The 12,287-nt window shown below is 41.9% G+C and overlaps 1 protein-coding gene across 1 annotated transcript in view; it reads left to right on the top strand.

Moving 5' to 3' along the window:
* The window catches only part of LOC122782114 (latent-transforming growth factor beta-binding protein 1-like), a 92,129-nt gene that overhangs the window by 39,179 nt on the left and 40,663 nt on the right, over window positions 1-12,287 (top strand). Inside the window, exon 5 of the mRNA XM_044046325.1 lies at window positions 11,866-12,036. Within this exon, the coding sequence (XP_043902260.1) occupies window positions 11,866-12,036 (171 nt within the window). The remainder of the gene's footprint in view (window positions 1-11,865; window positions 12,037-12,287) is intronic.

Raw genomic sequence — 12,287 nt, forward strand, 5'->3', positions numbered from 1 at the left:
TCAACTAGTAGATCACTGGTGGCTTGCTCCATATTCAACAGTGTCTCAGAGTGAGTTTGTTCCATTAGGGTCCATTATTAAGTTCCAGCTGCAGTTAAATAACATAAACACTGTGATTGAAGTAGAAGTGTTCTAAGTCTTAAAGGTGACATGGAATGCTCGTATCGCACATATATGTTAGTTATGGAGGTCTACTTATGTATATTAACTTGTTTTCATGGTTAAAAACCTCCTAGTCGATCAAAATATCTCCTCACTGACGCTCTCGTCAGCCGCGCTGTTTGAGACCAAAATCACACCCCCAGAACGTGGTCTGTGTTGTGATTGTTGTGAACGAGAGCTTTCCCACTGTCCTGTGATTGGCCAGGTACCTGGAAGTGACGTAATTAGCACGTCAGCTCTCACATACACAGCTCCCCCTCTGGCACGGTGGATGCTCTGCATCTCAGCAGCTACAACGAGAGTAGTTCTTCTTCTTCTGTGGTTGAATGTACGCAACCGGATGTGCCCGGACTAGTGCCCGCACCAGGAGGCGCTACGGTGGTGAGGTTTACTGATGGCATCATCAGCAAACGGAAGTGCCAGAAAAACAATAAAACCCTATTTTCTCAGCAGTGGCTGAACTGTTCGTTCTGAACCTTTAGGGTTTCATAAACAAGCTAATGACGCAGATACACACACAAACGCAGCGTTAATATCCACAAGGCTTGTATATTACAAAATCAAACGTTTATTTTAATGCGTTGAGTTATGTCGCGCCGTTTTACAGTCTAAAGAAAATCCGAAAACCAAAGCGGGCCAGGGAGGGAATAAGGCAGCCAAACTCTCTCTCTCAGTCGCCGGCGGGTGTAGTATCCTCCTCTACGGTGCGCTGCTGAAATCCCCACAGTTTCTCACGGACGCCTAGTTGAAATTTTGCCAGGTCTCTGTGACGGGTCTCTTGGTCAGTCAACCCGACCTTGGATAAGCGGCACTGCGCTCTGCTGTTAGCTCAGCACTGTGATATGTAACGGTCCCTTCATTGAGGAACACATGCATCCTTGTTAACAGAGTTTGAAAGCCTTCTTCTTTAAGTGTCTTCTTGATTGTCGCGTATTCCTTTCATTTTGACAGCACTTCAGTTGCGTAGTGGTGATCAAAAGACAACCCTCAGCGGTGATTCTTCCAGGTGGCATGAATAACCTTCTCCTTAGTTGTGAATTTCAGGAATTTTATGACTATGGATCTTGGTGTTGCATTGTCCAAGGACCTCGATGTCCTCACCCAGTTCGGTCCTGATAAATAAGTTTCAAAGTTGATCACGGAGGTGCCTGTCATGGATAGTGCTTTAGTTTGTGCAGCTTGCCTTTTCAACCTGTCTTATATAAACAAATGCTCATTGTTTGCACATTGTTTCAATCACTTGATTTATAAATATATTAATTTTCATTAAGTGAGTCTGTAATTAAGATGAAAATTGTTTTTCCTTGGAGTCTTTTGCTGGTAGCCATGCTTACACTGAGAATGTGCATACCTGTATTTTATGAGACTCTGTTCATATGTGAGCTGTGCAAACCATTTTGAGAGAAAAGTTGAAAAAAGAAAAGAAAAAAAAAAGACCAGGTTTGGAGAGCAGTCAAACTTACAGATCAACAACAGCCATAATTCACAAGCTGGTGGTTTGTTATTGTGGCTTTTAAATTCAAGGCTACAAGCCAATGTCTAACTCCAGTATGCATCTAAGAATAAGTCAATATTTTTCAAAGAATCTGTAGACTGCTCTCTGAGTGGTTGTACTTCTGGCCACAGCAAGCCTCACCAACTGATATTAATGTATATTAAAGGGGGAGGTCAGCAGACAGGACTGTGTTGGTGATTGGCTTTGCAGTTCCTCCAGACTTCAGAAGACCCAGATTTGGCTGCAGGACAAAATAACCTCTGTGGCTCAGTTAAATTTCAGCTGGCAGTATGTAAATGCCAGGGAAATGGCCAGACATCAAAGTTAGAGACTAGAGGGAAGAGGGCTGCCACCAAAACTCTCAAATCATTCATGGTGCACATTGTGGGGACACTCGAGAGAAATTACGGGTTTTATTTATGGTTTCCAAATAAATAAATAGCAAAGCTCTGCTGTATTTCAAGACCTCCATGTCCATGACCTGCCAGAATGTGGCCTCAGACATTCTGAGGTTGTTTTTTTTTTTTTAATCCTAAACCAGCACTTTATTCCAAATAAAACATCAGACGTTTTACCATAGGGTGACAGAAATATCTAATTGCAAATTTCTCTGACCAATATTATGATTTGAAATTAAAGTGCTTTCTATAAATTACTGTTCAGGCCTATTTTAGTATTTGTCAGTCATTATCTACTGCTTTATCCTCCACCAGAGGGTCGCGGGGGGTGCTGTGCCAATCTCAGCTACATCTGGCGATAGGCGGGGTACACCCTGGACAGTTCGCCAGTCCATCGCAGGGTCACACACACACAGATAGAGACAAACAACCATTCACTCTCACACTCACTCCTATGGTCAATTTAGAGTGTCCAATTTACCTAATCCCCACATTGCATGTTTTTGGACTGTGGGAGGAAGCCGGAGAACCCGGAGAGAACCCACGCACACACGGGGAGAACATGCAAACTCCATGCAGAAAGACCCTTGTTCCAACCGGGGCTCGAACCCGGGTCTTCTCGCTGGAAGGCGTGAGTGCTAACCACTATACCACCATGTGGCCCATTTTAGTATTTGTCACTGTATTAAATGTCTGTGGGAGGGGCCATGGAGGTCGGGTGCAGTGTGAGTTGGGCGATGGTCGAAAGCGAGGACCTTGGTGGTCCGACCCTCAGCTGAAGAAGCTGGCTCCAGGGACGTGGAACATCACCTCTCCAGCGGGTAAGGAGCCTGAGCTGATGCACGAGGTTGAGAGGTTCCGACCAGATATAGTCTGGCTCGCCAGATATAGTCTGGCTCGCCTCGACACACAGCTTGGGCTCTGGAACTAGTCTCCTCGAGAGGGGGTGGACTCTTTTCCACTCTGGAGTTGCCCCTGGTGAGAGGCGCCGAGCGAGTGTGGGCATACTCATGGCCCCCCGACTCGGGGCCTGTACATTGGGGTTCACCCCAGTAGACGAGAGACTGTTGTTTGTGCCTATGCACCAAACAGCTGTGCAGAGTACCACCCTTTTTGGAGTTCCTGGAGGGGGTGCTAGAAAATGCTCCTGCTGGGGATTCCCTTGTTTTGCTGGGGGACTTCAATGCTCATGTGAGCAATGACAGTGAGATTGGGAAGAACATCACCCCCGATCTGACCCCGAGTGGTGCTTTGTTGTTGGACTTCTGTGCTCCTCAGGGATTGTTACAATGAGCGACTTTGTATTCATGTCGTCAGACCTGTGGTCATATGTCTTGGACACTCGGGTAAAGAGAGGGGCGGAGCTGTCAACTGATCACCACCTGGTGGAGCGTTGGTTCCAATGGTAGGGGAGGATGCCGGTCAGGCCTGGCAGACCTAAACGTATTGTGAGGGTCTGTTGGGAACGTCTGGTGGAGTCGCCTGTCAGAAAGAGTTTCAACTTCCATATATTTCAAAGACCTCCTCAATCCCACTGACATGCCTTCTGATGAGGAAGCAGCATCTGGGGACTCAGGGGTGGGCCTTGGAGATTTTAATTTTAGGTCATTTTGCCCAAACCTACAGTATGTTGAATTCCTTATCACATAAATTAAGATATTGTTTTTACGAACAATATGTTAATTGTCTTGTAAAAAAACTTTGATTTGCATATATTACATAATTATACTATAAACATACAGTATACATACTCATACGCACTGTAATATATCTTTTTTATTCCGCACTTCATGCAGGTACTGTATATATGCAGCATCATTCTTTTCCAAGTTGTCACAATAAAAAGGAGAGAAAATTCAGCATCCTATAGAGCTTTTAGTGTGATCACACCCACAAAGGGGAATGTTAGCTTGAAGCAGATAATTTGTAATTTTCATAAAATGACTCCAAATAAACAATTACAGGTGAGAACTCATATATATATATATATGTATGTATATATGTATATATATATATATATATATATATATATATAGTTAGTTTTATTAAGTAACATTTTGTATTGGAATAGGAACTGTAATTGGTCCAGTCTGTCTTCCTCTGGTACCTGGGACGTCCCATCTTTCCTGTTACAGTTCAACAGTGTTGCTGTTGGAGTGATAATGTATATATTTTTAATATAGATAATATACATTTTCAGTAATTTTCTTTATTCCCATGTGCCAGTTTCTCTCTGCGTCTCACAATACATTCCCCAGCATTGGTTCCTACTCATTACAGTAACAATATACAATGTTATTTAATAAAACTAATATCAAATATATGCTTCAATATAAGTTCTCATCTGTGTAATTGTTTATTTGGAGTCAAAGCCATTTTATGAACATTACACGTTCATTGCTTCATTATAACATTCCTCTTGTCTTATAGTGATTGCTGTCAATCAAATACAAGAAGAGGGGAGTGCGCGTAAAGCAGAGGCAGTGTGTGTGTGTGGTGGCTGCCCCACACACACATAGCTAAGTCGTTTCCCACTCGTGCTGTATTTAAAAAAAAAAAAAGCAGAAACTTTGCACCTTTGAAGCAAGACGGCTGCAAACCGAATTTGACTGAAAACACAAAGAAGTGGCCACGAAAAGTATTAGAAGTGAATTATAATTACAAACCCAGCAGTTAAATAGGATAAATGCTTCTTGTCCCAACCCACCCCAGCTCTACTGCTGTGTACACACAAAGGCTCCCTCAGTCAGGTCTGGTAGTATTGCTTGACAGATCTTTCAGCAGAAATATCAGTATATAATTTCTGTTCATGAAAGCCAAACATAGGCTGAATAATATTTCACATGAAAACATCATAGTCTGAATGTAGCCTCTACTACATCAGAGCAATGTAACCTGTCATGTCAATCACATTATAGTTTTAGGGGTTCAGTTTTTGAATTGTTGCCCTTAAATGCTTTGATCTAATGAACACTGCAGCAACAAAGCAATTTAGCATTGTTCCTTCACACTAACACTGGTCTAATAGCAGCGCAGGGTTATAATAGCCCTTACAGCCTCGAAGGCTGCGTTAATGTTAATACCATGACTGGCTTTTGCTCAGCAGGTACTCTCAAGTAGCAGATGTGTTCGAGCTTCTAAAACAAGAGGCCCACAGGCTTTTTGTCAGCCCTGTCCCATGTGACAAACAGCTTGTCAGCAACTTTCTATGGTGCCACATCTGGAAATGTTATTCCCCATCTCCTCCGAGCTATCCCTCAACTCTGCCACTGAGCCGACTGAAGGTTTGGGCAGAGAGGATCATCTTACCGTCACCACAGTGACCAAAGAATAATGATGTGTGCAGTCACAGCAGGGATTTCTAGCACTTCAACGAGTTCTCAGTCGCAGAGAATCATCACTATCGTTAAATGTTAGAGGAGTGGTTCTCAAAATTTTTTTGCAAAGTACCACCTGAGAAAATATTGAGCTCTCTGAGTGACACCATTATCACCAATGTTAAACTACAGTTGTCTGAATAGGCTGATCAAAGTCAGCTATAGACTTTTCCTCAATAAGATAATTTGCTCTCTCGTCATCATCCTCTTCCTCACATTATACTTCAGACACTGGTATAGTGAAATTACATTAAGATGGATTGAGCGATTTTTTTGTTATTCATCATTTTCTACGCACTCCGGTCAAAAGTCCTCAGCTCCACTTTGTATATATAGTACAACAGTTTATCTTATTTTTTCAGAGGAAGCTTGCGTACCAATAGTGGTACATGAACCACAGTTTAAAAACCAAGGTGTTAGAAAATTGTAGCTGAGAACATGTGAAAAAATGACTTGTCTTTTCAAAAAAATGTTGGCGTGTCTAAAAATATGGCTTCATGACACACAGTAGCCACAGTTAGCTCAACTCCTCCACAAACACGATTACTACTGCCTGGTTTGCTAGCTAGCTAAGATGTCTTTGTCCTGCAAATGTGTCTAAAGCCCCGCCCCACACTAGAGGATAACTGATCTGGTCCTTTCGACAATCGTGGGTGCCTTCCGTTTTTAGACTAATTTAAACAGATTATCTGGCCAAATTATGAGGGATTAACATTTTATATCATTGGACGCATCTTCCAGTTTTTCAAATCATAAGTATTGAACATGTTTAATATTTACGACTGAACGGCGATTGGGCCGTGAGCAGAACCCAGCAATATCCAATGAGCGTGAGTTGATCTTGAAATGGATATTGCATATTTTTTTTAGAACTTTAACTTGTATAAGACAAGTTGATTCCATCTTCTCAGAACAAAACATTGCACACACAACAGCTATTAACTGACAACCTCCATTTCTGTTTATTTTCTGGTTATGTTAAATCAAAGAGTTAAGGTGAGTAAAAACACACAGAAAAGCTCTGATACTCTAAAATGAAGTAGAGAACAGATTTGAACACTCAAATTTGGTAAGGTGGTTACCAACATATTTTGCGTGACAGCACATTGTTTTAGTTTTGAAGTTGAACTCTTCAGTCCACAGTGACATCAGGGAACCACATTTATCAAACTGCACTGTAAAAATGACGCTCTCATACTTTATAGCAATGGTTAATTGACTTCAGCAATGGTAAAGAAAAGAAACAATATCATAGTACACGGTGTCCATTCTTGACTGCTGGTACCATAACCTAGCTTGGCTCAACCTGAAATCACCATGTTTTTTTTGGCCCTGGCACACGAGACATGCTGATGACAGAGAAGCAATGTTGAGTTTTTGTATATGTCTAACAATGGTGGCCACCAAAGAGCTGATGCCTTTCAATTTGGCTGTTGCTTCCATTTTAAGCGACTTTACTAGATAGCCATCGCTCTTAGAAAATTAGAAGACAGCACGTTTGTTGACAAGTTTTCTGATGCTCTGCATATATCATCTGTATCATTGGTCTGATTGGTTGTAGGTCATCCAATTGTGTATGGAGGCATTTTCATATATGTGCTTCCCAGAGAGTTTCAAATTAAAGTCAGATGCAGTCTGGCATTAGCTAGGCTAAGAATGTTTGCTTATTCTCCCAAATATCTGTATGTTACATTTAAATTTCTGCCAAATCTGTAATCTGGATCAGATCCAGATGAAATTGAGCCCATGTTTAGATTGCAGTCCTAATCGGATTTGTAAGCATATCCAACTGTTCGCATTATATATTGCAAGTGATCAGATCAGATCTGCGTGTCCATATTGACGTTGTCTACTCTAGTCTTCCACATGGATTTATATAGGTGTAGGCCACGCCCTGGAAAAACTAGTGATCTGAACAAAATGGACGACGGACATCTGTGCCAGTTTGTCCCATTATTGTCGATTATTTAACGGGCCTCCAATTAACTTCTGTCTGTCCCAATCTACATCATTGTCGTTGTTGTTGTTTTTTGAGTAACCTTGCGTGTGATGCAGAAGACATTTTGAAATCCTATGTGAGCAACCCAGACCCAGATTCAAATGGATCTGTAATGTTTGTAGGTCTATCCATTTGTGCCAGGCTAAGAATTACTGCTTACTCACCAATATCAAATCCACTTGAAGGTGTCTCGCTGCCTAAACCTTTTCAGCTCCTTGATTAGTTGTAGTTAATGGTCAAGATGGGCAGCAGTGTAGAAAATTACTTCTTCTTCGTCATCTAAGTCAATCCTGACATCAATCTCTCTCCTGCCACTCTTGTCCTCTGAGGCCTCTTTTATTGCTTGCCTGAAAGAAAGAAATAACCCCTATGACTGCACTCTCCAGCCTCTCTGCAGTCTCACCCTGAACATTTTGCTCCTTCAGGTTGATTGATGTCTGTGTTGTGTCTGCGATGCACTGACTCCCTTTCCATATGCTCGACACAACCAAGGACCTCTGCCAGCAACATGTGCACGGAGGCATAGAGGTGAATTCAGAGGAGGAGAGGGGGTGTTTAGAGGATTAAGAGAATGTTTAATCATTGCTCTTAATCACCAGGAGCCTCTCAGAGCTTTGACAAAAGTATAAATGGATTATTGTGTTTATTAAATGATTGTGTGGAACATTCAATATAGAGAAACAAACCCTTATACACATTTAACAATTTAACATTATAGGTTGCAACTTTTCTTTTACAACTATGTGCACAAGTCTAACTAACCATACATTTTTGGCCATTGAGCCAAACACATAAAATGCGCTTTGTTCTCTTTTACCAAATGAGACGCCTGGGGTTTAGTGCTGTGTTCCATTAGTAGTCAGAACTTGGAATTTCTGAGGTCACGGGGTTAAGTTCAGTGGGAGTGATCTCGTAACGTAGCTTTCTCCACCATCATCCCGCTCTAAATCTTCTCATCTTCATCCAGGTAACTTCCACCCTTTAGTTTATTAATTAAATAATTAAAAACATGTTTTGAATTAAAATATTGATATTTGCTCTGGCATATTGATTATTGTATTGAACAAGGAATGGCAACGATATATAACCAAATCGATATTTTGTCCCAACCCTATGAGCAACTTACTGATGTATTCAAGGAATCTTGTAAAATTTCATCCCGTTTTGCAGACACATGCACAGTCCACTAACTAAATGCCTGCTACTGCTACATTGGTGGTAATTTATGCATTTCTCAACCTTCATTTATTTATTGTATTAACTGTTTAGTTTCATACGCTACACAACAACCATCAGCTACTTCTAAACTTGTGACACTGATCGACCCTTCTCTGTCTCTCCAGTGCAAAGCAGAGCAACAGCACAGACACACACCCTGAACAACATGGTGTGTGTCTATATGTCCTTGCAATTCGGCCGTGTGGCTCGTCTGTGCTTCGGTCATTTTGAGAATTATTTCTATGTCTATGAAATGTGCGGTGACTGTCACATATGACTCCGTGGCAACTCTGTCACTGATGGCTAAGAGCCGTGTACCTTGGCTCAGGCTCTTGGAGGAAATCTTTGAGACCGAACCCCTGCGAGATGTTTCCTGTCTTTGCAAATAAATCGTAACAGTTTGTCCGTAATAGCATTCTGACGAGCATCTGTAAACCCCGCGATGTGGAGGGAGGCAAAGAAAGATGTAATTCTTGTCTGCTCGGGCTTAAAAAGTGGTGATCTCCGTGGGTGTTTTTTTGCCGTCAGCCATTTCTGACTGAACGTGAGATTGTTGTAATTCAGAAAACTTTATTGTTCTGCGAGGGTCGTACGTGAGCAAAGCATTTTGTTTTTTTACACATAAATAGGGCCAGGCCTCCATCTCCATGTTTAACATATATAAAAAAACACATTTTAACCCTTAGATGCAAAAATGACCCCATGGGTTGTTATTCTTCAAAATCTTTAAAATGAAAAGTTGTAATATATTCATATTCCAGGTATTCCTCACAAAACATGTTTGTGACATGAAGGCATTTGCATTTTTATTTATTTTTTCATTAATTTTAAGAAATTGCAGTTTTTGTATCACTACACCACTCTTCCACAAGTGGGGTCAAAAGTGACCCCAAGCAGTTTCTATGGAATCTTCTATGAACCTTTAATTCTTAGCAACTCTGACTGTCCCACTTACACATCTGATGTCAGCAGTCTCACAGACAGGGGAAAAGAGTGGAAAAATGTAACCAAACATGAGCTCATGGCCTTCATTGGATTGACCATTCTTGCACGAAGTGAAAAGAACTGGGATGTACCAGTCTGTGTGTTTTTTGGGAGTCCTCTGCATAACCCATTGTACAAGGCCAATGTGTCAATTCGAAGTTTTGAAGATATTCGCCATTTCTTGCGCTTTGATGACAAGAGGACCAGAGACTGAAAATAGACCATATGGCAGCTTTCTGCTACATATGGGACCTGTTCCTGGTCAACAGGCAGAAATTCATCCCCAGTGATTGTGTTACAGTGGATGAACACACTAATAACCTTTCAGAGGGATGACCCGGCTTCTGCAGTATATGCCGAGCAAGCCCGCCAAGTATGGCATGAAGATCTTCTGGGTTTGTGATGAACGCATCCCATATGCACCTAGGGAGACCACCAGGGGAAGACACTCAGAAGAATCTGGGGGAACACATTGTCCGTCAGTTGTGCAGTGGATTCAGACACTCAGGTCGCAACATCACCACTGACAACTTCTTCACCAGTGTGCCTCTTGCGGAGCATCTCCTGGAGAAGGGTCTGACTATTGTGGGAACTTTGCGACAGAACAAGCCAGACATTCCTCCAGTCATGAAGGCTTCCAGGTCCAGAGAGGTCCACAGCACTGAATTTGGGTTCAATGGCAGCATGACCATGATCAGCTATGTGAGAAAAAAAGGCTGCTTAGCACAATGCACCACAGCAAGATGGTGGATGAAAACAGCCCAATGATCCTCTTCTACAACCAGACCAAAGGAGGAGTAGATACTATGGACCAGATGGTTGGCAACTACCTGCAAACAACAGACGCAGAGGTTGGCCCATGGTGCTTTGGTACAACATGATTCATTTTTCAGGGCTCAGCACCCTGAATTTTCACCCTGAAATCACTTAAAATTAATGAAAAAATTAATAAAAATGCAAATGGCCTCATGTCACAAACATGTTTTATGAGGAATACCTGGAATATGAAAATATTACAACTCTTCGTTTTAAAGATTTTGAAGAATAACAACCCAGTTTATTGCAAAAACGTATTGATTTTAATTGGGGTCATTTTTGACCCCACTCGTGGAAGAGTGTAGGTATTGGTAGGTTGTGCATCCAAGGGTTAATAGTAATTACAGCATTCGATTATCATTGATTTTTTGCTTTAAAGTCTGATTTGGGCTGCCGTCTAAACAAGGCCTTAGTCTGATGGTAGTCCATCGTATCGCTGTCATCACAACAGACATGATATTTTTTATACTTTGGAACATACTTGGGTGATCACTTTCCCATCACAAAACATTCAGATTGATCTTTCATCAACTATAGGCAGGAAGTTGCTGACAGGACAACCTTACAGAATGAAAACATTACCACCTTGGTAGAGATAAAAAAGATTTAGAAGTAAAGGTGAAATATATCTGGCTGGAGATACAGAATGTATGTTAGATAACGTTCCAGGTACTGTGAGACAGGTGCTGTACTCTTCACCGGTCTCTCTTTCCTGTGAATTAGCACTGAGGGCTGGCTTTTATGAGGTGGGAATGACGCAGCACACAGGAAGATGATGAAGACGAAGTTATTGTCGTCCTTCTAAAGGCTTCTGACCCGATTTTGGTGTTGACTTAGAGAAACACACTTTTTTTTCTTTAATTAATGTGCTCACATTCCAGCGCACTTTGTAAAAAGTAAAGGACGAAGGAATGAGAGGAAAACTGAAAAGTGAGGAGCGCAGACAGAGCAGCTGAAGGTGGCATGCCCCGCTGTCTGTCTTGGAAGAAAGCTTGGTATGCTCGTATGCCAATATCCACCTTTCACAGACTTACAGTGTGATGAAGAATTGGAAGGCATCCCAGAGTTTTGTTTGCTGACTTCTGTCTCTCCCAGATTTTTTTTCTTTCTTTTTTTACACTCGTGTTTCACAGACGCCACTGGACTTAGGATCAGTGGAAGAGGAGGAGAAACAGATAGGTGGTAGAATACAAGAGCAGGGAGGAGACGCGTCAAGTTTTTTTAAATTGAGCATTATACGGTGGATTGTTTTCCCGTCGTTTTGGCTGGAGCATCAGCAGCTGATTGTAACAAGTTTGGTCCTGAGAGTGATATCATAACGTCTTGCAATGGATCAAAGAATAACCAGATTTCATCTGCTCTTCCTCCCCCTCCTCCTCCTCCTGCTCGTCACGGTCTGCACCATATTTACGGCAGCAGTGGGCAACCATACAGGAAGGATCAAGGTAGTCTTCACACCTACTATCTGCAAATTAACCTGCATTGGAGGCAGATGTCACAACAACTGTGAGCTGGGAAACACCACCACCATCATCAGTGAGAACGGCCATGCCACAGATACACTGACAGCACCCAACTTCAGAGTAGGTAAGAGATCTTTTCCTGTTATGTTGGTGAAGGACACGTGACATGATCTTGTTCTGATGGTGAGTTCCATTTGCAGTCGGACCTCACCACCATATAAACTTTGCTACTTTTACCGTTAATAGCACTTCTGTTGTATTTGTCTCACATTCTCACAGTCATACACATACTGGAGTACTGGGCGTGTAACGGTATGCGTATTTGTCCCGTACATTTTCAAATAAGTGAGGATCCAACGGTCTCGGTTATGATTC

This window comes from Solea senegalensis, linkage group LG15 (assembly GCF_019176455.1).
Source record: "Solea senegalensis isolate Sse05_10M linkage group LG15, IFAPA_SoseM_1, whole genome shotgun sequence".
NCBI lineage: Eukaryota > Metazoa > Chordata > Actinopteri > Pleuronectiformes > Soleidae > Solea > Solea senegalensis.